The sequence below is a fragment of the Dermacentor andersoni genome, chromosome 1 (assembly GCF_023375885.2).
Source record: "Dermacentor andersoni chromosome 1, qqDerAnde1_hic_scaffold, whole genome shotgun sequence".
Taxonomy (NCBI): domain Eukaryota; kingdom Metazoa; phylum Arthropoda; class Arachnida; order Ixodida; family Ixodidae; genus Dermacentor; species Dermacentor andersoni.
Genome location: NC_092814.1, coordinates 314,626,378 through 314,653,970, shown reverse-complemented (window position 1 = coordinate 314,653,970; position 27,593 = coordinate 314,626,378). Strand labels below are relative to the sequence as shown.

General features: G+C 44.7%; 1 protein-coding gene across 11 annotated transcripts; it reads left to right on the top strand.

Moving 5' to 3' along the window:
- Window positions 1–1,134: 1,134 nt before the first annotated feature.
- LOC126548220 (uncharacterized) lies at window positions 1,135–27,146 on the top strand. 11 transcript variants are annotated; one of them, XR_008609235.2, is made up of 8 exons: window positions 1,135–2,054; window positions 2,514–2,736; window positions 2,816–2,958; window positions 5,343–5,559; window positions 22,566–22,645; window positions 24,535–24,677; window positions 26,259–26,330; window positions 26,897–27,146. XR_008609235.2 is itself a non-coding variant. In XM_055063399.2 (4 exons), the coding sequence occupies exons 1-3, from the start codon at window positions 1,710–1,712 to the stop codon at window positions 2,932–2,934; spliced, it is 687 nt and encodes a 228-aa protein (XP_054919374.1). In that variant the 5' UTR covers window positions 1,135–1,709; the 3' UTR covers window positions 2,935–2,958; window positions 5,026–5,332. The 11 variants fall into 11 exon arrangements, 4 of the variants coding, with proteins under 4 accessions (XP_054919374.1, XP_054919373.1, XP_054919372.1 ...); XR_008609233.2 differs by having other exon boundaries at window positions 22,488–22,645; XR_008609237.2 differs by lacking the exon at window positions 22,566–22,645 and having other exon boundaries at window positions 5,492–5,559.
- Window positions 27,147–27,593: the final 447 nt, after the last annotated feature.

Genomic DNA, 27,593 nt, shown 5'->3' with positions numbered 1-27,593 from the left:
CGTTCGTTTGAGGGATCGCCAGCCGTTTGTGCGCAGGCGCGAGTAAGAGCGGGCGTGAGAGAGAAAAATCTGGGGACTTTTGCTTCTTGCAAATGACTGCCTAGGCACTGAAGGACTATGGTACTACTATAGTGCCTAGAATATATATTCTAGGCACTATAGTACTACGAAGGACGTTTCTTAGCGCGTGTTGTATGCATTTATCCCCTAGACATGCCGGCATTGCGGAGTGCGGTCGAGTTTGTTTCCGCCGCTGGCTGCCTGCGCGGTGAGTCAGTGGGCGTGGGTACGGAGGTGATCGCTGTGAAGTTGTTTCTCTCTCTGAAGTGGCAAGGTTCTGACTAAGTCGCTGGTCGATTTTTTCGTCACGTCGATAGATTGACTTTTTTACAAGCACTGATCCAGGAGGGCACATGTAACCGGCAAACGGGGGCCCCAGGAGAGCACCTGACGTTATAATAAAGCAGGCGGCGCAGGATCTCCAGGGCACCCAAGGCAAAGCTGGAAGTAGGGCGGCCCGTGGGTGGGGCCGCGGAGGCCGAAGCATGCCAGGGGGTGTTCGCACAAGAAATTGGCTGCGGACAGTCGATCTGGCACGCGCAGGCCCCTGGCACGCGCAGGCCTCTGCGAGCCCCAACCCACGGACCAGTCCAGGTTCTAGCTTTGATGACACGTTGTTTCAATTAGTAAAAAAAACACGATTGAATAAATATAATTACGTCCAGCCGCCAACTTGAGACGCTAAGTTCAGCACTACCGCGCCCCGCGACTTCTGCAACACCAGTCAGAACTTTGCCTCTAAAGGTATGTCGGGCAGACTTTCTCGCGCCTGCGGCGCTGAGTCAGTCATCGTTACCGGCGGCCTTTCAGCAGCGTCCGAGCGTAAACAAACTCGACCCCACTCCGTAATGCCGGCACGCCTAGGGGCAAATGCCTACAACACGCGAAACCTCTTCCGTAGTGCCTAGGCAGCCATATCATAGAATAAAGTCAAAGGAGCAAAAGCCCCCAGATTTCTCTTTCGCGCTTGGTCTTACTCGCGCCTGCGCACAAACGGTTGGCGATCCCTTAAATGAACGTCTCGTCCAAGACGGTAGATGGCAGCGCCGCGCGCCGCGCTGTAGCAACTGTGCAGAACTTTGTCCCGGTCACCGTAGTTATGCATACCGTGGTCGCAGTGTCAAGAAATAATGATTTACGACTTGATTTACTGCTACGTTCCATTGTCTTTTATTATTTTGATGAATATATTTCTCGAAAGGTTTGCAGAGCATGTCAAAGAATAACCTTCGAGATTTGTTTTTATTCGAGAAGCAAAATCTAAAAATATGTTTTTTTTTTATATAGATCAGGAATATAAGAGTGCTATTGAACGAATCGAACCATGAAAGGCGATGTTTCTACGAATTTTTTTGTTTCGAAGGGATGTGGCCGCAGGCACCATCATCGTCCTCATGACCATCTTTCCTCTGTGTTTATGACCTTGTGCTTGCTGACATCAGCGCCTACCAAGGCGCCTACGTTTGCCCGCATTTGCTGGATCATGGAGTTTCTGATAGATATACTACCAGCATCTACCAGGTTCTGGGTACCACGGCCGTGCTAGCACGTACACTAAACCTCGCAGCCAGTGTTTCCTTGGTTTTGCGCAAACGTTTGTCATTGCCAATGCTGTTCTTCGGCCTGCAGGCGTTGTAGAAGATGAAACGATGGGTGGAAGTTGGTGTTGTGTTGAGGGCTGCACGAACAGGTCAACGAAAACGAACGGTGTCTGTTACCACAGGTTTCCGTCCGACAGCGCTCTTCGCAAGAAGTGGCTTTGTGCTGTGCGGCGCGTCGTCTGGTCCCCGGATAAAAACGCTTGCGTGTGCTCTGACCACTTCACTCCAAACTGCTATAAAGACAGCGTGTACTTGATGGAAGCCTTTGGGCTCGCAAAAGCGAACTACGGCAGGCGCCTGAAGGAAGACGCCGTGCCAACGCTGTTCGTGCACACGAAGCCCAGCCACCCACCATTACCGCGATGGAGAGCGGCCAAGCGACAAAGAGCTCAGGTAAGTTATGCCAGCACCTGTTTAAGCCAGAGAACATGTTCATTCTTGAGTGAGGCTGCCTAGCGTCCCAAGAACAGCCCCTCTGTCGAGTAGTTTATTTACACACATAGGAATAGGAATGACATAATTCGTCCTGACTTCTGTCGTCGGCGCCATGGCCTGTAGTGGTTAATCTTTTTGAGAATTTCTTGCAGTAGCTGCGCGTGCAGTTTCTAAATGAACGCCGAAGGATATGAGCCCAGACAAAAAAGTCTAGTGCAACTGTGAAATGTTTTAGATGATATAGCACCATTGCAACCTCGAATGTATTGGGAACAAGATTGGTAAATTTTCTTTTTACATCACTTGCTGTGCTCCCACAGTGGGCAATTTATTGAAGTTGCGAGAGTCGAATACATTGTTGCCTGTGTGCCATTTGCGTGTGCTACAGTGTACTTTTATCTTTTGGTTTGTGAACAGCTTGCCCAAGAGGCTCTCAGTGATGCCAAGCAGCTTGATAGTTCTATGGAGTGTAGCAAGTGTGGTCCTAGCTGCCAGGCCACGACCAGTTTGAGGGGCAGTGAACGAACAACTTCCTGTGCGAGTGCCACTGCAGAGCGCAAGTGTGACTTTGTTGTCAAGACACATCACGTTGGTCACAGAACAATGGCTGCACAAACCTGTCTCCAGAATTCTTCTGTTGGTGAGAAATTGTTACTATTGGTGTGGCTGGAAAAACTGGGTGCTTGTGAAGAACATCACATATATTTTATGTGTCACAGGTATTCAGGCCAGTCCTATGTTTGTAAAGGACAGCAGCATCCAAACGGACGCTGCTATGCTCAGAGGAATCGCATCAGGGGCCAAGGCATTTGTGTCCTGCACCAAAACCAAATGTTGATGTCCCAGATCTTGGTGCAAACAGGTATGAAATGTCAGCAATGTACAGATTGAGAATGAAAAATGCTTTTTAACAGTAGTTGCAAATGCAATTTACGTGAGTTTCAATTCTGCCTTCAGGCCAGGCTACAATAAGGACAGCTGCTGTGGGTCTGATGAATCAGACAAACCCGCCGTGGTGGCTTAGCAGCTATGGAGTTGCACTGCTGCGCTTTAGATCACAGGTTCAATTCCCTGCTCTGGTGGCCATGTGTTTTGATGAAGGTGTTACGTTTGACCTGCAGAGGCTGGCGATCTTTGGGGAAGCGACAGTCCCCAACCGAACGGCGCCACCATGTCTGCTGCGACAACTCGCTTTGTAAAAACCACAATGCACCGCTTCCCCTGCCGTGAGGCGCCGGGATGTCTAGACGCAGTCAAGTATTGTTTGTGGAGTTACCGCCGCCTTCTCCGGTTCGATTGGAGCGGGGGAATTCCTGGAAGAAGATGCTTTGTGGTGCCGCCTCACGCAGCCTAGAAGTCTTCGGTCAATGGACAGACGCGGCGGCCACTCACTGCAGGGTCAACTCTGGGATAAAGAGGCGCCTGCTCGGGTCAAGCACCGTGTCTGCGAGAACCCTCTCACCTTGGTGGGGTCAGTGCAACCTGTGCGGAAGTGAGTGCGTAAACCCTCCCCCTCAAAGGTGGGTCAGCTACAATGACTTTGGACACTCCATTTGGTCGAACGGCCGTTTTCCCTCACCTAGGGATCTAGGGAGGACAGAGTGTTTATAAGCAGCTGTTGTCGGCTCTACAGGGTGCGTTCCTCTTTCAGTCATGTTAGACTGATGAACTGTAACGTTCTCATGTAGATACTGTAAATAAATCCCATATTCCTTGTTCTCAATGAGAACAAGAGGCTCCCCTCAACAGTGTCCTCAGCGTGGATAAGTTGGACGACGGCATGGGCCAGCTACCATCTATTTCATGCCCGGGCAAGATGCAAGATGCAAAAATACCCATGTCATGAGCTGGCGTATAGAAACAATGATGCTGAGTATACTTACAATATACTTTCTTTGAAGCATGTCTTGCCAGTATGAAAGTGGATAGAGGTGCTCTTGTTTCCCTCTTGGGCAGCTTGTGAAAGCTCTAAATGCTTCATTTGCAACTTGCCTTTTTATAATAGTTTTTAAAATTATTTCCAGCAGTCAGTTTTTGAAACTGAGGAATGCAGTCTGTGCTTTTCTTTTTGTCTGCAGGCCACCTGCACCAGAAATACCTGCACATGACTGGGCAGCAGAATAAAAATACATTATTTTTCACTTTTGCATCATTGAGGTTCTGACAAAGTGCCAAAGTGGTTGGAGAGCACAGTTGAGATATCCAGTGGAACAAATCCACTGAATATTCTTCAGTGGATTCTAATTTGGGTACACTCCATGTCGAGTTGGCATATGTTTAATATGGATGTTTCAGTGCATTGACATGCGGCTTTACTAAAACACAGTTTGAAGAGTACTAGTGTTAGTGAACATTGTAATTTTAGTGTATAAACTAAATTGTAGGGTTTAATGTCCCGAAACTGGCATAGTGGACTATGAGGGATACCATAATGGAGAGCTCTGGTCAGCTGCCAGCGATTCTTTATGGAGGGTTGCGAAAGTCTACAACACCATTCTCTTCTTGTGAAGAGGGCAAGTGGGTCAGCAAGGCTACCTGTTTGACCTAGAGAGAACAGGGTGGGCACTGCCATGTTGAATATGACATAATTGCCATTTCATTCAGTAGCTAACGTGCACCTGAAGCATGTTACATGAACACTTTTGGATTTCATTTCTGTTGAAATGCAGCCATGGCACCCAGGAATTGAATCGGTGACCTTGAGTTCAGTAGCGCAACTCCATAGCCCTTAAGCCTCCAAAGCTGGTAGTGTTAAATTCGCACTACAGATGCCAATGCATGGTCATTGACTTTTCAGTGACTGAGTTAGTTTAACAAAAAATTTGAGGCGAAACAGTTTATTATTGCCAATAAATCTAAACTCTGGACTTGTTTTATGCAGTATTGCAGGAGTAAGGTAGGTATACAATGCCTTGTTTTTGCTTTTTAGGCATGAGTGTCACACTTGAAGGTCATTTGAGAGTTTTGGCCTGCCTGTAAACATACTAATGTTTACGGAATATCTGGTTATTGGAGGCGTGAAATGCAGGAAAAACGCTGGTAGTGATGTCTTGTGACGCTTTGTTCAGCCACAACGTGCTGGACATGCTGTTGTGTTACATGGGTGTGCTTGTCAAAGAATTGAAAAAAAAGCGGCATGTTATCAATTATGCCACTGCCGACACTTTACACCAGCAGCTAAGTAGAATATTGTTGGTTACTTACAATAATAGATGTGTTCACTCTGGTTAAACTCTGCTCTACCAGGTGGCACCAGCAACCAGTCTGCTCACCTTTAGGGCTTCGGTAACCTGATGTTCCGCAAAGAGCAATATGTTTGCAGACAAGCTAAACTTTGTTGTCAAGCGTGTGGAACACCATCTCCCTGGCAGCTGAAGGCAATTGTCATTCTCCAGATTTCTCCACATTCATATTAATGGACACTACCCTCAACATTCAAGTACTGCATGTGGAACTTGTCAAGGTGGGTCTTTATTTTATTACAATAGTTGTGCATTTTCTTGTTTACATCTATTCCTTACATATTAAGATGAGCTAGCAATGTTCTGTGCTTTTGCGTAACTCTACATTAGTCTGCAGCTCGGAAAATAGTGAAGTATAAGAAAGCACCACTTAAAGTTCATGCTTGTGTAGTGCCTTTGTAAAGTAACGCCTTCCAGAAAAATTGATGCGCAAGCAACCCAGTGCAGCCCAACTTCAAAGCTGAAATATTTTAACACATGGCCAACAAAAGAAAGATAGGCATCACAGTGCTTATGCAGGCTGACTGCGACCTGGAAAAGGCGGGGTAATCCTGAGCACCTGGAAAAGCCAAAGAATTGTTGGGGGATTTTTTTTTATTATTAGTAAAGTCAAGAAGAATGACCGATGAAACTGTCCAAATTGCAAATTCATGCAGGTCACTTACCCCGCAACGATTTAGGTTACAAGTCAACTTTCCTGCGCCATAATTCTGTCCTCCATCACCATACAAAATTGATTAAGGGTGTGCGAATATTTTGAACTTTCGAATAACAAATCAAATAGTGTCCTATTCGATTCAGACCTTGAATTGTCACTATCCGATTCTACCACAAATCTAAAAGCAGCTATAAGAGGAACACTAGGGGGTGCTGACTAGGGAGGTTGGGCTCGCAAGAGTGTGATCCAATTTCTGGACTACATCACATCCGTAAAGTGGTTCCACATCATTCGAGACCAACCACAGTCGTGAGTGGCCAAAACATTTCATTTTACGAGCCAGAATGCTACACTCTTAAGCAAAATGACACCCTTTTGCCACACAACTGTAATCGTCATCTGTCTTGTCCGAATTTCCTTTTTTTAGCGCTGCGAGCCCGGTACTTCCAAGTCGCGAACGGCATGCCAGTTATCAGCATGACAGAGCATTCTTGACAGGAAAGTAGCGAGCACAGCGTTTTCAAGAAAGTAAATGCAAGCAAGACAGATGACGATTATTGTTCTGTGGCAAATATACACTGCAAAGGGTGTACATTTGCTTAAGAGTGTACTCGACTACATGAGAGCTCGCTAAGCCTAACACAGCCGTGTAGGCAGCAGCACTACATTTGGCTCCACCGTTTCGGTCCTCTTTTTGGTTGTACCTCCTCAGAACCCAGGGAAAATTGATACCATTGGATTTATAAGGTTAAACAAAACCCATGGACACCAACCTTTTGGCCCTTGCACCGTTTTCCACGCTGCTACGATTCAAAGGCGTTCATAACGAGGTGACAACGCTAAGCCTATACCGACGAGTAGGGGAAGCGGCAGCTGCAACGTGGGAAAGCTGATGGCGTGCTTACAACAGATGGCAACGCCGGTGTCCCTCCCGACTGCGGCGGCAGTGCAGTGGAACCCGACGAGGAACAAGACATCAACGTGACTAGCACATGCCTCAAATTTTGAGCGCGACAGCTTGGAATACCAAGACGCAGATACACCATGGTGAAGTAGCCAACCTAACCTCGAAGCATACATGTACAAACGAGCCAGAGATCCAGTCAGTGATGAGGGCAGCTGGCAGATAGTGCTAACGCTATGCCAAAAGAAAGCCTTGGCACAAGGCAAGAAACTTCAGAAAAATATAGGAGAAGGCAAGACAAGCCAGTCGCAACTAATCAAGATGACTCTCACCACCAGACAGAAACCTCTTTTCCGGAAACTACCACTTCTGCGGAAAAAGGACTTTAAAGTTCGCCTGCATCAGGGACTGCCAGTGAAAATCTTAACAAGCCCACAACTCGTCGAACCCGTGATTACAGCCTACCGAGCCCAAGTAAGCGGCGACAAATTCCTCCTAAGACTAAAACCAGGGTCCAACATATTTATTAAGTCGATGCCAGACCAAACTATGGCAGACCACATCCATCGCATAATAAACTTCAGCATCAATGGAAGAATGCATGCCGTAAACCCATATGTGGCCACTGGGGAATGCACGAGCAAAGGTGTGTAATACATGGCCTAGGGCCTCGCGCCCCTGCCAGGATGCTGAAGGCGAACCTACGAGTCCACACGCAAGGAGTAGAGATACTCGGAGCACGAATGCTCGGCGATATCAAAACTGCAGTTGTTACTTTCTACGGGCCAACCGTGCCACACTACGTATACTACACAGGTGGTGAATTGGCGTGTTGCCCAGAACACTATTCAATTCTGCAACGTGTGCCATCAAACAATGCAATGCACAGACATATGCCCGCAGCCTGATTTACCAGTCTGTCACAAGTGCGCCACGAAAGAACCCAGGGCAAACCACGGTGCCTAACCTCCTTTGCCTCTTGTGGTGGAGAACATTTAACAGCAGAAAAAGAATGCAAGAGAAGGCTCAAGCGACTCAAGCACACCCCGGTATTTTCAGGAAAACTTAGCACCTGTGTAACATGCCTGTGGAAAAACACACCTAATTTGCTACCCCCAGGACAAAGATGGTTCAGTTTGGATGACTTGGAGGACAAAGACAATCAATGGCCCTTGCTACACCGAGAAGAAATCAAGTTAAAACCCAGAGGGAGATTGCGGTCAAGATCTGGAACAAGAACACCAAAACAAACAAGCCAAAGAGGCCTAGCGAGACATCATACTTCCTGTCCCTGTGAAAATTGAAAAGAGATGTGGACATCGACATCCCCCACCCCAAATCCCACTCCCAGCAGCTCAATCCCAGGCACAGGGCTCCAGGGAACAAGGGGGAAAACGTCGACCATAAGAAGGTAAGCTTGGAGGGGACGGTCAAAACGGGGCTCCCATTACGTCAAATCCCGAGTGCCAGAGAGTCATAGCAGAAAATGCTCAAACAAACCCTGGAAACGTTGCCCTCGGCGCCTACTAGGACAGGGAACAGCGTAAGTGCAGACACGTACCCAGACCTCACCTTTTCGCTGAACGTTAGAGTCGGTCACTGTCAAAACTTGGAGGAAAACCTGGGGCGCAACCATTGTATCGTAAGCTTTTCCACTACTACTCCAAAACTCAAACGCGATCTCGGTTCCTTGTCTATAACGGATTGGGCAGCATATTGCCAGTACTCAATTTTCTTGACCCAGCCGGCAAATGTGGAAGATTGGGCACAGGAGCTTAAAGAGGCCTACGAAGCCTCATACCAGAAAAATGATGGTAATAATAGAAAACCTGGTGGTCGACCATGCTTGCTACATTTGTGGGTCTGCAGGTGGGGACTTGCCAAAACATGAAAGCAACAAAGACAGAAAATTAAGAATAAGGATGCTGGAAATCTAGGACCAGGCGAATGAATACGCGCATGAACTACAAGCAGAAAACTGGGCCCAGCTCAGTGACTCCCCTCAGGGGAACTCTATCGACAGCGAAAACCTGGGCCATCCTAAGAAATATGCTAGACCCCGAAAATACAAAGATCGCCACTACACGAACCCTCGGAACACTAACAGGCACCTACCAAGGTGACGACAAACTACTACAGGAACTTGGGGAGTGATACATTGGAACAAAATATTCTGAGTATGACACCCGAGATTATTCAGGCATAGAGAACGACACATTAAATCGGAGCTTTTCGCTGCCACACAAACCGTTAAGAAAAATTCAGTGCCAGGGGAAGATAGGATCACCAATTTCATGCTCCACAATCTAAGCAACGAGCAGCTCGAGCGCGTAGTAGAATATTTTAACGAGCAGACCTGGGAGACCGGGAGCCTCCCACACCATTGGAAAGACGCCAACATCATACTCTTCCCAAAAGCTGGCAAGGCTTGCAGTCTGCAGAACTTACGTTCAGTGTAAAGCCGGTGTACAGCACGGATAAAATCACCTTATATGAACAGCCAACACAACGTCATTGTTATCTGTTTTTCTACCAGCATGCTACTTCAGCGTCGTTTTCACGACTTAGCATATACCCGCGGTGACGATATAGGATGTGGCAATATCCATCGCATCATGTCTTAAGACACTCTTCGAAAACGTCATTCAAGCAAGGCTCACGAATCGGGGGTTCTCAGGCATGTTGGTCCCAGGGAACCCTCCTAAGCCTTATGAAGTGCCAAGGACCCCACGCCCCCTCCCGTAATAGAGGCTTGGCGTAACGCGCAACATGTTTGGGGCCAACTGTTGTGTCGGGGAGGCTACTTTGATCACGGCCGCTCTATGACGGTGACGTGCAACCCATGTGGTCCAAACTGGGTGCAATCATTATGAGCCAAGACAAGATAGCGTTGCAACAAGGCATGCCGAGGAAGAATGGCAGTTTTCATTGCTTGTTGCACGCAGACACTTATAACATTTAATCACGAGAGGTCATAGAATTAGCGCCGACTACTTTTAGTACAGTAAAGCCTCGTTAATGTGTATTCATGGGACCGGAAAAAAAAAAGTCCAAATTAACCGCATGTTGAATGATCGAGCATGTCAAAAAAACAAACAAATGCTTACTGCGTCAACGCGCCTTCATTTATTGAATGAATCAGCAAATCCTGTTTATATTTGGACAAGAGCAGTGTGAAAGCTGCAATTCTCGTCAACTCGCGAATGAGTGCAGGGGCGAAAGCCTCGCGCCTTCCTTCGCAGTGCGGCAGCGGCATGCGTCATCATCTGAGACATGCTTTTCATTACCGCGTGCACATCCTGATTACTTTTTCGCCAGTCGCCAACATCATGTTGGCGGCCGATTTGTCACCACCAAATCACCAGTCCATCGGGCTGTAGTCAATGCTCTTAATCTTCAACAGCTTTGCACCGAGTCTGCCACAACTGCTGCAGACGAAACCACAGCTGTTATTGACATGATCATGGACTGCGACCTTTCGTTTCTTAAGGCACGCGGCCGACGCGCGCCCAGAGTCAAAACGAAACTACTGTTTGCCGCAAATGCTGCGGGCGAAATCATGGTGGCTCTCCACGCAGTGTTATGCGCGGTGATAAACGCAAGAATAAAGGCTTTAAGGGCACAGTTAGGCACGAAGCGTACCGGCTTTGCTGTCAGTCACGTACGATTTCCGTTGATGAGCATGGCGATGCAGACTCCACCGCTTCGTTTCGGTTGAACACTAGCACCATTTTAGCTCTTCTGCATCGCGCATTTATGGTGCTCCACGCTCGCTAAGCTACAGTACTAGAAGCAACTGGGTTTCGCTACTCCATGTATTTATTATTATTTTTAATCCTCCGACGTATACGTCATCATGCACGCTAGCGGCACTAATCTACAAACGGGAGAGATGCGCATGGTGGTAAGTGATGGCCTCCAAGATTGAGTCGAAAAGCTTAGGCGCACTGCCCATTTTTGGAGGCTGGGTGTCTGCTGGCAAATTTATTGCGCAGTTTGCCCATTTCTGTTATGCACTCTGATGTGCTTTTTGACACTCGAGCATGGGTAATGGAGGTTCTCAGATCGAGTGCACTTCGTGTTCGCCGTTTTAGCTACATGGTGAGCGCAGAACCAGGGAAAATTTATCAGTGGCTCGCGGAGCCCCGAGGAAGGGCCTGCAGATCCCCTGTGTTCTGTGGAACCCACTTTGAGAACCCATGAGAAGACACTTATCAACTCGGGACATCTTTCTCAGACTCAAAGAGGCAGTCCTAAGCAATATACCCATGGGAGGGGAGCACATGGTAGTAGTGCTAGATCTTAAAGGTGCCTTTGGCACCATGTCGCACATGCTCATACTCGAAGAACTAGAAAGAATAGAATGTGGGGAGAAAATGTACAATTGCATAAGCTCCTTCTTCATAGACAGGAAAGGCACGATAGGAGTAGAAGACATCAGGTCAGCGAACTTTGACATGCCTGGTGAGGGTACACTTCAAGGGGCCATCCCCTCACCCCTATTAATGAATTTAGGCGTGAACAGACTCGCAAGGTGACTGCAGCATATCCCAGACATGAAATTCGCGCTGTATGCGGACGACAGCATCCTGTGGGCGACAACAGGTCCTCTAGGGTACAAATAACAAGTCTTGCGAGAAGCAATAGAAGCAGTAAGTGATTTTGCAGAACAAAGTGGCATGTCCTAAGCACCAAACAAATCACATTGGGTAAGGCTACACGGCCAAAACTATCGGAAAGATCAAAGCGTCAGCCTATTACTGGGGAACACGGAAATCCCAGAAAAACAAAGAATCCGCATCCTAGGCCTATGGCCACAGGAAAACTGCAGAGCAGACTTTGCAACTAAAATCCTAAAAGCGACCAGCAAACAAATAGCTTGTGTGATAAACAGAATAGCGAGGCAAGGCAGAAGTCTAAGTGAGGTGGAGGCCATCTACCTAGTACACGCATTCGTACTAAGTAGGGTCACATATAGTCTGCCGTATCAAGAGCTCAGCCTTAGCAAAACTCAAGTGGGTGTGAATATACATATGGTGCATAAAGCTGCACTGGGACTTCCATTCAGCATGTCCAAGGAAAAACTACAAGCGCTCAAACTTTACAACACTTTCGAGGAACTGAGGGCAGCGACTATGCTAGGGCAAAAGGAATGCCTCAACCTCTCAAAGGCATGAAGACGGGTCCTGACAGGTTTAAATTTCCCAATGTGACCCCATTACTCAAAGGAGGACCTCCCTTCCATCCCCGTGACTATGAAAACTGATTGATTCTCCGATTCCGAGGAAGATGAGTGCACTCTACCATGGCGCAAGGTATGCGGCTAGAGCTAAACAACTTAGTGCTAAAATATTCAGGAAAGATCGCGACGTCATATACATGGACGTTGCGATGTCCAACCAAGGCCATGTACTTACAGCAGCCAACCACTCCAAACACTCAAACATGAAAATCTCTGCCTTACTGCACATCCATTGCACTGCTTGAGCATAGCTGAAGCAACTGCAATTGCTCTAGCAATTAGACAAGCAGAAGCAAGCAGCAACTCGATAGCGGTCCTGACTGACTCACTAGCGGGGTGCCGGGTGTTCATAAGTGGATGCCTACCGCAAATAACCCTTAAGCTACTAGGTCAAACACTCCGTAAAACGCACAGCATTACGCGGTGCCCGGGACACTCGGGAGTCCCAGGAAACGAACGGGTAAATGTACTAGCTCGCAAACTAGTGAACCAACAGGTGACGCTCCGAATAACATACCAAGTGACCACACCCCGTACGACATCCTTTAGCACCAGCGTCACGAATGACAAATCTATGTGCCTCTGCAGTTTGGAGTAGGAAACGTTCAGAAATATGAAAAAAATCCAGGCTAACGTCTTTCCACACCTGACTGTGGCGCGCAATGTGGCCAGCCGTATATGCGGGTCAAAGTTCCTGGTGTGGGGGGGGGGGTGAATATATAAATAGGCCACCGAACATTAACACCGCTGGTATTCGCCTCACTAGGGGAGCCTAGAGAGGCCATCCTCGCTCGGGCTGAGCTGGAGACCCAGAAGGGTCCCTTGGATCAGGCTGAGCGTACAGCAACGGCCTCTGGAGTCCTGGGCTAGGGAGCCAGCCTTCTCGCACCCGTGTCTTTCCTGATTGAAAAACTAAATAGTTTTTCAATCAGGGGTGTGCGAATAGCGATTTTTGAGACCTAATCGAACACGAATCATATAGTGCCAGAAATGAATCAAATCGAATATTGAATAATTTTTGAATAATTAAGTCATTATCACAGTAATTATAAAATTTTCACATCCTAGCATTCTTAATGTTAGCAAATTTCTGTTGTTACATAATACATTATGAAGCATTGTTTTTAATTATACAGAAATTATGAGAATTGCTACATGCATAAGCATTCTTTGGCTTGGCTGTTATTTTATTTTGTTTCCCAAATTTCAGTTGGCCCACCCCCAAATTTCAAGTTGTCCAACCCCTAAATTTCAAAGTGGCCCATCCCCAAATTTCAAGTTGGCCCACCCCAAAATTTCTAGTTGGCTCACCCCTACCATAAGTTTCCCCATGCATTTTCTATAGAGCCCTATGTGTCCCTATGGGTAATGTGTCACACTTTTTTGCATTACAGACCCGATTTTGTTAACCAAATTATCTCTGTTCGTTTTTTTTCTTTCAATTGTTCCTTATCGCTTGTAAAGCTACTGATCATCTAAATTTACACTATTAAAACGATTAAATCTCCAAACTTCGCAAATTACGAATTTTTGCAGATACATGGCATACACTTTTCGTGTGACAGACAGATTTTGATGGGGTACTTACCAAAGAATGCTTACACATTGAAACACAAATGGAGACTTAGGAGCAAACAAGTAGTTTCTTCACATGCGCATGACCCTTCAGAGGGTGCGAATGATCGATGTATAGCCTTTAACGTATGGCCACCTAAGAGATGTAGCCTGCCCCACTACACAAGCTTCCATGTTTTATGTCTGTACTATCCCTGCAGGGGTGAAAATTTACCGTAATTTTGCTCCAATTTTATGTTTAAGTGGGTGCAGTTGATGTTTTGAAATATTAAAAAAATATTTGAACAATATTCGCATTTACGAATAGTGACTATTCGATTCGAAGATCGAATCGAATAGGACACTATTCGATTTGTTATTCGAAAGTCTTGAATATTCACACACCCCTACAGTCAATCAACTATTAGAGAATCCAAATATTTCTTGAATAGTTTTCAAATACAGTGGAAACCTGTGATAACGAAATCTCACGACTACACAATTCTTGCGACAACGAAATATTTTCGTATCCTAGGTGAACACCCATAGGATTCAATGCATTTCATACCTCTTGACAAGGAAATGTCGCTGTACTGCAATCCCGCATCAATGAAATTTCCTAGAACGTAACCCTGCCTATTACCTACTCATGCAAGGCTAGCAGGCTCCAAAATTTACTCAAATGCAGTTGCTTTGCATTAAAATTACGTAAAATACCACCTTACACTTGTGTGGGCGCCACCTTGTTTGTTTACAAAAGCAACCAAGCACTGGGAGTGATCATGGAGGAAACACGGCATGGCTGCCATACTGTTTGCTGATCGCCTGTTTGAAGTGGCAGCATGTTGCTACTGGCATGTGATGGCGGTTTTTGTACACCTAGTGCAGTGCGTAGTCTGTGCCTCGGCAAGAAAAATGATGCAAAAACAAGGCATTCCACGTCCCACCGATGTGGAATTGTTTATAGTGTTTGAGATGGTGATCGCAGCGTGGAGTGCTACGCACTGGGCCATGATTGAGCAATCATCTGGGAATACGCATTCCTTGCTTCAAAAATGCGGGTTTTGGTGCCACTTGACTGATATCATTTGCAGATTGGGTGCCGGATGTAGATTTGCGTGAAGGGGCCGGTATCTCGATCGACTGCCTTTGGGTGTACGATCACTTTCACGCTTGGCACCATACGCGTCTGCGCCTACGGTCAACAGCAGAAATGCTGCTGTATGCATTTAGCGCTGTTGCTCTGTGTCCGATGCCGAGTTACACAAACTTTTGCAAAAGTGGTTGTATCTCCAAAAACAGTTGACAGAGTACTGCACCACGGCAGTGTTACCATTGCTGATCGATGTATGCGGCGCACTTTGTACTGTCGGCAATGCCGTTCTGTATCTTCAAAAGCTTGCCAAAGTAGACTAATGGAATTTTGACAATAAAGTTTTGTTCTGCGATGCATTACCTATTTGTGCTCTCTTTTCGCAACAACAAAATTCTTGCAACAGCGAATTTTTTGCATTCCCCGTTGATTTCGTTATTGCGAAGTCCAACTCCATGTCACATCGTTGACTGTACGCAATATAACATGAAATTGCGTTAAAAATGTGATAGCTTTAATCCAATCCACAGTGTACGTGACATGCTCTGTTGCTCAGCCAGCCATACTTTTCCAGCTAGATGCGATGACTCGCAATAAAAAGGCTGTTTAGACAGAGCATGCAGCAGCAAATACTGTTTGGTATTATTTATAGGTGCAGCACCTGAGTCCTCTCATCGGATTAGATATGTTTCATTGCAATGTACTTGATGCAGTTACGGCACCATCTGCTGCGGCTGTTTGAACCAGAGAAAAAGTTCCTTTCTTCACTCGGCCATCACCGCAGACAGCATGCAGTTCTGATTTTGGTTGTGAATGTACACACAGATAACGAATCGCTAACAAGGGAAACATTATGCAATAATGCATAACTGCCTATGCTCCGCAGAGCACAGAGTTCGCGAAAAAACAGCTTAACAATTCCTAATGCTCCCTTTTATGCTTTTAGTAAAGCATGCTTTATAATGTACACTGTAATGACAAACTTTCTAGTGTTGTGAATACCAAGATGTGAAGATTGTTTGATATTATAATGAGCTTGCTGTACGTTATTCATAAACTATTTGAAAAATATGCAATCCGATTCTCTTCCCGGATTCAATTCGCCTTTGGCAATATTCAATTCCAATTCAATTTGGTCTCAAAAACTACTATTCATACAACCTTAGAATTTATTGGTAAATCGCATGCAGAACTGGCTTCTAGCGCTACATGGGCACACACTTGGCATCTTCATGCATTTGGAAGAGACAACTTGACTTTGTATCGTGGTACAGTTGTTCACGTGCAGAGCTTGCCATTTAGCGAAGCATCCTTAACGTTGCTGTGAACATATTGATAGCTGTAGGGGCGAACCTGGAACAAATGGTCCATGTCAATGACAAACCAAGGGTTTTAGTTCACCGCAAAGCAGTTTGCACAGTTTGGTTAGCCCATAAAAACATATTACAGTCAATTCTTATTAGTGTAACAAATCCAGTGGGTTTTTTGTTGAACATATGGTGCAACAACATGCGGAGAGACCGTAGCCAGAGGTAGGCACTGGACATACCATGCATCTGATACAAAGTACTGCTGTGACTGCTGCACTAATTCGTTTGGCTGCACTATAGGCTGCTGACTACAGGGGGGCTCTGGGGCCCGAGCCCCCTCCGGTAGGTGCTGAAGCCCCGCCCACACACACACACCTAAAGTGCCATTGCCAGAGCTTTGTCACCGACATCATTTGAGGTTTCTTTTGACTTTCCTCGACCTTTTCACTTGAAATATTACTGGGGCTAATAGCTTTTGCTTCATTGTTGGCATGGACGTGCAAGAGTTTTAATTCATACTTTCACTTTATTTCTGCAAATCCTGACAATGGGAGGACACGCGCATTAGAAGCACTAGCGACGGCTGCCTCATCTGTATTTTCTGATTCAACATTGTTTCAAGTTTCCACTGTAAACACCATGCACATGCACAAGAGAGAGAGAGAGAGAGATGCAAATGAGAGAAAGGCAGGGAGGTTAACCAAAGTTAAAACCTCCGGTTTGCTACCCTGCACTAGGGGAAGGGTAAGGGGAAGTAAAGACGGAAAGAAGAGCATGACAAAAATAAAAGCGTGAGAAAGAAAATTTGAAAAGGGATGGAATGGGATCATTATAGTCCTTCTAATAGGCCACTGTCACGTAAAAAGGTCAACAAAGGCTTGACCGACTTTCGCTGCGATGACAGTTCATGTCGGCATTCCAAGACTGACTGTTCTGAAAGTGGCCTGTCGTCAAGGCGTGCCAACGCGGTCGCTAGTGACAGCCGGTGCGCGCTGTATCGAGGACAGTGGCAAAGTACGTGTTCGATAGTCTCCTCGCTGCTGCAGTGACTGCAAGGCGCGCTGTCGTCCATACCGACTCGGAAGGCGAAAGATCTTGTGTAAGCGACACAAGCCACAGTCTGCAAAGTACTGCTGTCTCGAGCCGCGAGAGTGCAGATGGGGGTCGAAGTCGAAATATACACACAGGACAAAGTTTATTATATTTTGAAATGGATGGAGGTAGCCAATCAAAAATTATTTCTAAAGGTTTCTAATTATTTCTAAAGGAGCCTATGCCTTGAATATGTTCTGTATGTTCACCACACTTAAAACTGCTTTGTGTGCTTTTTTGATTAACGTCGTGTGAAATGCATGTGAATGTTGTGTGTCTCAATATTGCTTCTCTTTCCAGTAAGCAATGCCAATGGCTCATGAAAAAAAAAAAACATTTATAATAATTTACAACATTTATTAGGTATGGAAACATTGTAAGTTGCATGCAGAGGTCGTAAATAAATACAAGGTGTCGGAATAACTATGATGCACCAAGATTTAAAAAAATGGCAATGTGTTACTCGAAGAAAACCTAGTGCATATTGTTTACAGTACAGTGGAGTAGCTGCTAGTAATTTTTTCGTTACTGAGATTAATTAGGCAATTGTAATTAATTATCTAACTCGAGACATACTATCCTAATTATCAAAGCATCAATGAGGCATTTGAAGGCACAGCAAGGGACATCTAACTGCAGTATTTTCAGCAATGTACTAATTGCATACTAATTTTTTTCTGACCAATAAATAAACCCCGCGAAATATGGAGAATACCACGTGACTGCACTCCCAGCCGCATCATAAAGCAGTGCCCTCCAACAGGCTCCCTCTGAGTTATCCAGAACGAAAGAAAGAAAATAAAGAAAAACACCCGGATCGAGCTAGTGCCTTATCTGCCGCGCTCCGGCAGAAGTAACACATCGCGTTTGGTGTTAGTTGGAAACAAGCTGTGATAGCTGTTGTCTTAGCATCGATAAAGTGCACGCATGTTTTTTTTGTTGTTTTTTTTTTGCCTCAAAACCTATCGCAAAAAAAAAGTGAATTGACAGCATCAGTATAAAGGTTTAAAGGTGCATTTTGTTTCGTCCCAGTCGCCATGTCTTTCTTTAATGAAATCTGCAAATGGCAACAAGAGGAAGGCCACAAATATATATATCGGTCTTAGAAGTGTGGCAGTAGACCAAACGCATCGACTATCATCAGAAATTATGAAAACTGAGACAAACCGGCAGCTTGAAGAAACAGCGGAGGAGGACTCCATCTTTGAGTCCATGCCTACACACAGATTTTCTAGCATCCGTAGCCTCAAACCCTCATGATAGCGTGCGGGATGGGGCCGCCCAGGTACCCATTTTTAAGTAATCAGTTTGGAGGATTCTACATGATGGCCTTTCACCCGTACCACGTTAACCAGCACCAGTGCTTAGAAAATAGGGACCTGTAGAATCGTCTAGATTTCTCGAATCTAGTCCTGACAAATGCTGATAAGTCACCGGACTTTTTGAGCAACATCATGTGCACAGATGAAGCCAATTTTTGCAGAAATGCCTAGGTAAATCTGCATAATGCACATTGGGTAAAGCGCAATTGGCACCAGTACGAATGGTCGATCAGTGTGTGGTTCGGAATTTACCCCGGTGCTATAATCGGTCCCATCTTCTTCGACCACACATTGATTGGACAGCGTTACGTGAACGAAATCCTTGAAGGAGCGGTTGATGAGCCTCTCAGCGAAGTCCCGCTGTCACATCTTCCACTTCTGTGGTGTCAGCAACGTTGGGCACCCGCACACAACAGCAGCTGAGCACGAAACTGGCTGGATGCGACTTTCATGCGCAATAAATTTGAAGGCACGGCCCTGTAAATTGGCTGGCTAGGTCACCTGACCTCCCTGCACACTCTTTCTTTGGGGTTATGTGAAAGATTGTGCTTACATGATCGAGACGGACATCAGATTAGTTCAAGGCAAGGATAACGGATGTCTGCTGTAGAATTACGGTGTCAGTCATCAAGAAAGCCACTGGAGATGTGATAAAACGGACACAGTACTGCGTAGCTGCAAAAGGAGACCTATTCGAACACGTCCTCTGGCTTGTGTTGAACGGAGCTTACGAATTCATAGATAATAAGGGCACACTGAAATCTGATGGTTTTTCTCCCCCTTTTTTTTTGTGCAGACATCCTGATGCCGATTCGGCTCCTTTAAAAGCGGTATATTTATCGAACACATCAGTTTCGCCTTCTTTCTACACGTTGGTTGCTTCCCAGTCAGTTTATTTAGCTTTTATTTTTTGACACGAACCTGTTTTTGCAGCATGTATGCACTTTAATGAAAAATAAAACGGTCACTTTAATTTGGCTTTGGTCCGAAGCAAGTTTCTGGCTTGAAATATAGCTTCGCATGCACTCTTTCAATGAGGTGCGAGCAAAGCTGGGATTTTAAAGCAATCTATGCCTATTACATTGCTTTTCGCACTTCGTGCATGGTCAGAGCAGTGCTTTGGCCACGTTATCAAGGGGCTTTTGTCATCAGTGTGATCAGTCGGCCTTGAGAGACGGATAATAAGTGCGACATAGAAATGAGTGGAAGGAATAGCTGCGAAGCTAGAAAACCTGGTGTTGGTGCCTCTTCCGTATCATTATCAAGGTGATGCGCTGTCTCCTCGGGTTTGCGACAGGCAATGCAGTTGCTTTAAATAGGCTTATTTGAGGGCGCTGCTTTATAATGCTGGTGGGAGCGCACTAACGTGGTATTTTTCATACTTCGTGAGGTTTCCTTGCCAGTCTGAAAAAATTGTATGCAATTATTAGTATGCCGCTGAAAACACGCAGTTTGATGTCATTTTGGGTGTGCCGGTAAATACCTCATTGACACGTTGAAAATTAGGACAGTACTTCTCGAGCTGGATAATTAATTGCAATTACTGAATTAAATCTCAGTAAGAAAATAATTCCTGGTGGCTACTCCGCTGTACTAGAAACAATATGCACTAATTTTTCTTCGAGTAAGGCAACTGCTCTTTTTTAACTCTTGGTGCATGATGTTGGGGAACACTATAATACACTCAGTAACTGAAATGAAGCCAAGCCAGACTCACTCAAAATCAGAATCAACAGCAGTCATGTGCAGCAGCACTTATACTTGGACTCACAGGAAAAGAAAAAGAAAGTGAGAGAGACTGCAGTTTCGCCGGAAAGGCGAAGAAATATTAGTGATAGCCAAGTATGCGACAATTACACAAAGGAAGATTACACCACCGAGAGGACTCGGGTTGTGAAATTGAACTGGAGCAAACTAGTCAGTTGGAAGAACAAATGTGTATTACTGGAGACATCTTTGTGGCTGCAGAAATGTTACAGTGGAGATATTACAGTGCATAGGCCCCACACTCTACTGCAAAATGGACTCATTAATTGTGGGCTCAATGCCTGGAGCACGAAATAAATAAATTAAGTTTTTTTGAAGTTTCCACATTATTACCTTATAGGCAGGTGTACTTAGCACCTGCAAATTTTTGCTGGACAGCAATATATAATGGGCTTAAAGCTTTTTATCACGGCTTCATGCCTTTTCACCTTACTCGACAACGCCCTTTGCACTCACTTGTTGGCCTGCCTTCTGCAATAGCAAAGATGTTGAAAAGTTTGAATGTCACCTGTTAACTTTGCGAAACTGTTGCTTTTCCATGGTCAAGCTGCAGAGATTATGCTTGTGTGCTTTACTGGCAGCAGCTTATACGAACCGAGTATAGATATGGTGGCATCTGGCTGCCTAGCTGGCAGTGGTGTGTGCCAATTCTCAACAAGTTCACTGGCACATTTGCAGAGCAGACACACAAACACACAAAGAAAGCTTGTGGGCTGTCTTAGGTGATATATAGATTGTACGGAGTATGCACTTGAGGAAGAGCGAGTCATTTTGGTGGAGTGTGCTTGGCTTGGGGTTGCCATGAGTCTTGCTTTTTGACTAGGTATCATGCTGCAATGTAAACTGAGCAAAAGGCTATTACTTATACTTTCCTGCTACTGCTAGCTTAAGCTGTAAGTTGTCCCCCGATTTTTCATTGTTTTTCTGGATAGCATAATTTGTTGGACATTGCGAGAAAAATAGTGTTGAAAAAAAGTAGCAGTTTCGCCTGAGAGGTGAAGTGTCGATTGCAATAGCAAATTAGTGGACAGCTGTACAAAGTAAGGATGGTAGTTTTATCGGCCGTATAAACTTGTAAAAATAAGCATACTTACTAGGTAAATTAACAAGCATGATGTCATGTGCGCACAAGCAAACATGAACACAACAGGAAGCACGGTAGCAGTGAGCGAATTGACCTTCATGCTGCCTCTCGCATCGAACTAAGCTGCAAAAATACAGTGCACGGCGGCTCTGTGCCGCCGCAGGTGGCTTTCAAGATACAGCAGCCCGGAGTAGAGCCCCCCTTCCTCCCTACACTCTTAAAAACGTTTGCACCCTTTGAGGCTTATCTTGTCCCACAACAATAATCATCTATCTTGCCTGCATTTCCTTTCGTTAATGCTACCCGTCCCAGTACTTCCAGGTCACGAACAGCATGCTCGTTATCAGTGCGACATATCATTCTCGTGAGGAAAGTAGCATGAGCAGAGTTTTCAAGAAAGGAAATGCAGGCAAGGCAGATGACGATTATTGTTGTGGGACAAGATACGCCCTAAAGGGTACAAACTATTTTAAGAGTGTACCCTCCCCCAGAGCCTTACGCATGACGGGAGATGGCGTGCTTCCTCTCTGCTTTCCTCTTTTGTGTGCACGAGATTGAGCCGTGAGCACCGGCTCACCGCATGCTTTCACTTGCACATATAGCATACGGCGTGCGGCGACAATTTTATCGCTCTTGTACTTTATATGGAACCTTACGGCACCGCTGATGCCAGAAATGCACCTGGAGTGTCCATAAAATTGCTATAGCAATAAAACAAGTTGCTGTGTTCTGATGCTTATTTTTTAGTAGTCATGGAAATTTCACTCCAAAGGTTAAAAAAAAGAAAGAAAGACGTGGAAAAGTCGGGGTTTAGAAAAAGTAATTTGCTAGACACCCCGTTATAAGCTCCTTTTCTTGTGTGATCACTTTTTGCTTACATTTTGTGATGTCGCAACAGATGGAGTCACCATTCATCTTTGTGCTATTTTGACTGCCACCTTTTGAAATTGTGTTGAAAATAAAATGGCCATGTATTAATCTTTCTGCTATATTGAATTGCATGAAGCAGAGTGCATAGTATAATTACGTCCATAGGCTGTACTTTGTCTGGCTGTTGTTGTGTAATAGAATAACTTTCAACTAATAAGTATTTTCCACTCGACTGAATTGTCACCTGAAACAGGATGTAGAAAGGTTTTCAGAGAGCCCTTCACCATACAATCGAGCTGGATATGGTTGTCTCATCACTTGTCACTGACAGGGACTTGGAGATCAAGTCATTCATGAAAGACTACTACCACAAGATAACACACTTGTTTGACCTTTGGCACATTGCAAGAGGTAAACTGTCCATCGCTGTGAATGCAACGAATGCTACACATTTAAATGTGGTCTCTTTTCTAATATGCTTAGAAGAGAAGATTGCTGCTCTTGTATGAGCAAAGCAGCATGAAGTCCCTTACCTAGGAATTCCTTTATCCAGCACTTTTATTGCTGCATAGTGAACAGTGATGTGGACGTCAAGTTAGTTGGCTGTAAATCCTTCATCATGCGGTAAATGTGCACGAGTACCTAAACATGCTGCATCCCTTATGCTTTGAAAGACCAATGCAGTACTTTGACTTGTTGCTGAAGGTAGTGGTGTGAAGCATCTTTTTTTTAAATGCTCTTCTTGGCATTTTTGCGTATTTAAGAACCTGAACGCAGCCACATATGGGTGCAGAATTTAATAAAAATATGTTTTTTTTGTGGCAATATGGCTGGTGGCATTCAACTGTTTTGATACCTCTTCCATAACACATGTGTAATTTGTGGTGTAAAGTTACTGGCATTTACAGATGGTAGGCTCTCTATGAGCCACATAACTGTGTTATTTTCTTTTTCTGCATTTCTGTGAAGTGATGTAAATACCATTTTGCTTTTAGAATCAGTCATTCCAATAGCTGAAGTCAATTCTGGGATCACCCCGTCTTCTGTGGAACCTGCCATGTGCATCAAACAGTGCAGAGTTCCTTCTTATTCGTTATGCTCCCATGAGTAGCAGATTCACCTATGAACAAATGCTGGCAAGGTAACACTTATTGTGAAACTAACAGTTCGAAGATGGGACAAAGAGGGCAAGAAACAGACACAGCAAATAACACTTCGTTGTGTCTGTTTCTTGCCCTCAGTCACAAGTCATGCACCAGCTAGTCAAAATGAACACAATCGTAATGTAGCACTACCTGTTAATACCTGCATAGTGCAAGCTGAGTGCAAGGTCATGAGCGGCACTGGCTAACACTTGCAAGGTCAGAGCTTGTACACATTCACAAATACCCAAGAAAGTGGATGGAAGAACAGCTGTCACCATAGCTCAATTCGTTGAGCATCATGCATGTAATGAGAAAGGTGTGGGTTTGGCTCTCACCGGTGGCAATTTTTGCTCCTATGCGTTCCTTGGCTTCATTCGATTGTGTCTAAAAAAAAATTTATCCCCTTGGTTCTTCAAGTTCAGTGCAGGTAACATTTTGAAAAGAGGCTGTGTGTGAAAATGTGGTTTGGAATGCTGCAGCTAGTGTTGCATTATCATGATCTGTCTGAAGAAGCGGCGGACCACTCCAGTGCGTCTGCGTTCAGGACTGCCATGGAACACATTTTTCTTTGAAGCAGCCCACCCCTCATGTAAAACCCCTCTCCAGGGGCATTTGAGGAATAAATAAATAAATAAATAAATCACTTCTGAACCAGCAACTGCTCACAAGGGTTGCAATGTGGGCTTGTACGTAATGCATCTTCAAGGGGTGTACAGCAGCGCGATTAAAAGATGGGACAAAAAAAGACACACAGGGACACATGCAGCGCTGTGTGGGTCCCTGTGTGTCTTCTTTTGCCCCGTCTTTTAATCTCGCTGCTGTAGACCCCTTGAAGAAACTGCTGTATAATCATGCTCGCATGATCTGAAAGGTAGTTTTTATTCATGTGTTCTGGTACAAATAGAATATTTTGCATGGATTGTGTGCTGTTTTGCATTTGATTGAAGGGGGAAGGTGCCGGCTGCTTAGTGGGTTGCAAAAATTTTTAAATCTCAAGAAATGCTGGACAGAAAGACTAGAGTATGAAGCATGTGTTTAGTCTGGTCTTCATGGATTTCTCCTTTCACAGCTTTTTTATGAAGTATTGTGCCCTCATTAGCAGATCAGTCCACAGGGTTTATTTATGAGTTTATTTTGTGGTTCCATTCATTGTAGAACACAGATTGCTGGTCTTCACTACAACGAAAATAGCAGTAGAGCTACGCTGACCTATGTGAATGGAGATCAGCGAATTTGCCAGTGATTTTCTTGAGGAGAACGAAGTGGACTGTGACACCAATGAAACAAAGCAAGATAGAGTAAGTAGTGTCATCATGTAATGTTTATAATTTAAATAGATTGCGATATTTAAATAGAACATAAAGGTGCTCTAGCGTTCAATGCTGCTTGAGGTTTGTGTTGAACTAAGTTGTTAATTAAAGCTATTTTTGTGGAGTGAAATGTTAGGGTGAATTTTAATGGTGAAGTCGGCACAACTTTTTTCTGCTCTCCTTGGAGCAAGTGTTTTACAATTACAGAGTGAGGGTGTGAATCGCGTGTTGCATTCATAGATTGAGAGATTTCCAGCCGCGACCACTCTGAGGAGCAGTCGAGAACAGACGGAGTGGACCGGAACTCTGCTTAACACATTTCCTTTACGTATGCTTTTTCATTCTCTTGCTGTTCACCACGCTTGGTGGTGCCATGGTAGTCGTGGATTTCATGGTAATTGCAGACGCCATGAACTTTTCACAGTGCGTAGCGTTGCTTTTTCTGCTCGATAGCGACAGCTCCGACATAGATATTTCAAGTTCTAATATGTGTGACGATTCTAACGAAGTGGCCACAGTGACGCTGATTATGAGCGGGCATTCAATAGAACGTTTCACCTGCACTGGCAGCAAACAGCACAAGCAGATGACCACACACTGCATACAGTAGAGCACTACTGCTCTCACGCTATGCTCTATTGGCGTGGGCTGTGTTCCAATCAAGAAGACAATGCTGTTTGTCAGAAAGTGGTGCTTGCTCGAGGAGCAGGTCCGCTGCTCCCAATTTGGCATTCACAATTTGGGATGTACGGACACCTATAGGCTTTCTCTTGCTGTCATTTTTCATGATTGAGCTGCCGTTAACATCCTGCATATTGGCTGCTTACATCATACATTCCAAAATTTGCACACAGCCAGAGTTTAATGTATCCTATATTGAGTACTTGTAGGCGGCTTTGTTTGAATGTAGGACTTCAGAGGTTTAAACAAGACATTCAGATAAGTCAATGCATTGTAAGTGGGTGTAGTACTGTGAGCAGTGTCACCACCAAAATTGCCATATCACATTTAGTTTCTACAGCTTATATGCTAGAAATGTAGCTAAAGGTTTTCCTGCACACATCAATTGGTAGAATTGCAACGAGTGACATGGCCAAGTGAGTTTTGTTAAAGGGGGATGGACAGCAAAATCTACTAATATGCAGTTTTTAAAATTTTAATGCCAAAATATGCCAGCATCTATGGGAAATGTTTGCACCAAGTGGCGTCCTCAGATATGCACTTGAAGGTATTTAATAATGATGCCAAACATGCCAGCTTGCTACGAAAGTTTGGGTGACTTGCTATGACGTTTGCTTTGTTATTCTTGACTTAAAATGCCCAAATATCTTCATTTGTGTAATCATTTAGGATCATAATGTCTGTAGTTTATTTAATGTTTTCAGTAGTTCACTATATGCCCTAAAGGTGTCATAATAGCCTAGATAGTTCACGCGCAAACCCTTGATTTTCTGGGCATCCATAGTAAGCCACTGTTTAGGAGGCAATTGGTTACTACAGTGATGGCAACAGTGCCAAAACAACCTTTGGTGTTACATCAGGTGTGTTTTGCATTGCTATGCCAAGCAGGGTGGACCATGATGTATAAGATAGGCTGGCTTTCAGGCCTCTGCCAAAAGCAAGAAATGGAGGAAAATCAAGGTGAGTGAAAGAAATGGTGTTAAAAGACAATCCGAAAAAAATTGTTGTGAAGACTAATGTACCAGGAGCATTCTAGGGTCAACTTGTTGGAAATTAAATGTCAATCATGTTTTCTCAAAACACCATTTTACTGGCAAAAGAAAGCTTTTCTGTAGGACTGCTGTACTTTCCAAATAGCATTTTTTGTAAATTGTTCTTGAATTCTTGCTACACCTACTCAACCAAATGAAATGTATTATACAATGGCTGAAGCTACCCTTATTATTTTGGTTCAGTACAAAGCCCAGTACATATAAAACTAAGAAAGCTTTGGAGCTCTTTGCCTACTTAAAAATTTCAGAAATGTTCCTTCAAAAAGTAAAACATACTAAAATGATATTTTAAAGATATTCAGTATTCTTGTACTAAATTTACCACACTTTTAGAAGACACTATTACATAGTCTAAAAATTTCCAACCACTGTACTTTGCTCAAAAATTTGCAAAGTTAGAGATAGTTGTAGCTGAATACCTAGGTCCACTATACATCGCCCCTTAAGTGCAGCTCTGACGCATTATTGTTTCAGGGTATGTGTCCATCCTCATCAGCAATGTCTTGGATTGCATCAAGAGAAATGGCCGTCCTTCTCTGCAGATGATAAAGATTCTGCACAATGACATCATGACGCTCTCTCCACCATGTATGACTCAAAGCCAATAAAGCAGGAGTCACTGTTCGCCTTCTGCTCCACAGCACTGAAAGGTCAAGAAAGTGCATCGCTGTGCAGCAACGCCATAAGATTTGCCAAACAAGAATAAAAAAATCCATGCAGAATACCCTCTGGGAGTTATCTAGACGATGCGTAAGCATTTTGTAGTACTGATGTGGTGTTTCGTGGTAGTATGTATGCTGGTGTGTTTCACATAATTGCGAGAACTACTGCAAAAGAACCGTGAAACGTAGAAGCACGGTTGCAACACCGATCTGTTAAGTGAGACCTGCACGAGACGATGTAGAAGAGGCGAGTAGAAGCAATGTTCACTGGTCTTATAGATAGCCCACAGCAGATGTCGACGTGGGATAAAATGAGGAGGGAGACGTACCAACTGAAGGAAATATATGCAGCATTTGTTAGGTACACTGAACGTTATGAACCGTCATCAAACCATGCTCTGCCGGCGGCTGCGTCTGGCGTGGCAGCACAGCCTGTATCTTGAAAGCAATGCGCGATGCCAACAGAGAGTTCTGACTGCTCACAGATGCGCACTGTGTTCTCGCTGCTT

Coding starts and splice junctions, on each gene's coding strand:
- LOC126548220 (XM_055063399.2), top strand. CDS start 1,710: ATGGGTGGAAGTTGGTGTTGTGTTGAGGGCTGCACGAACAGGTCAACG. Junction 2,055..2,513: donor CCAAGCGACAAAGAGCTCAG/GTAAGTTATGCC, acceptor GTTTGTGAACAG/CTTGCCCAAGAGGCTCTCAG. Junction 2,737..2,815: donor TCTCCAGAATTCTTCTGTTG/GTGAGAAATTGT, acceptor TATGTGTCACAG/GTATTCAGGCCAGTCCTATG.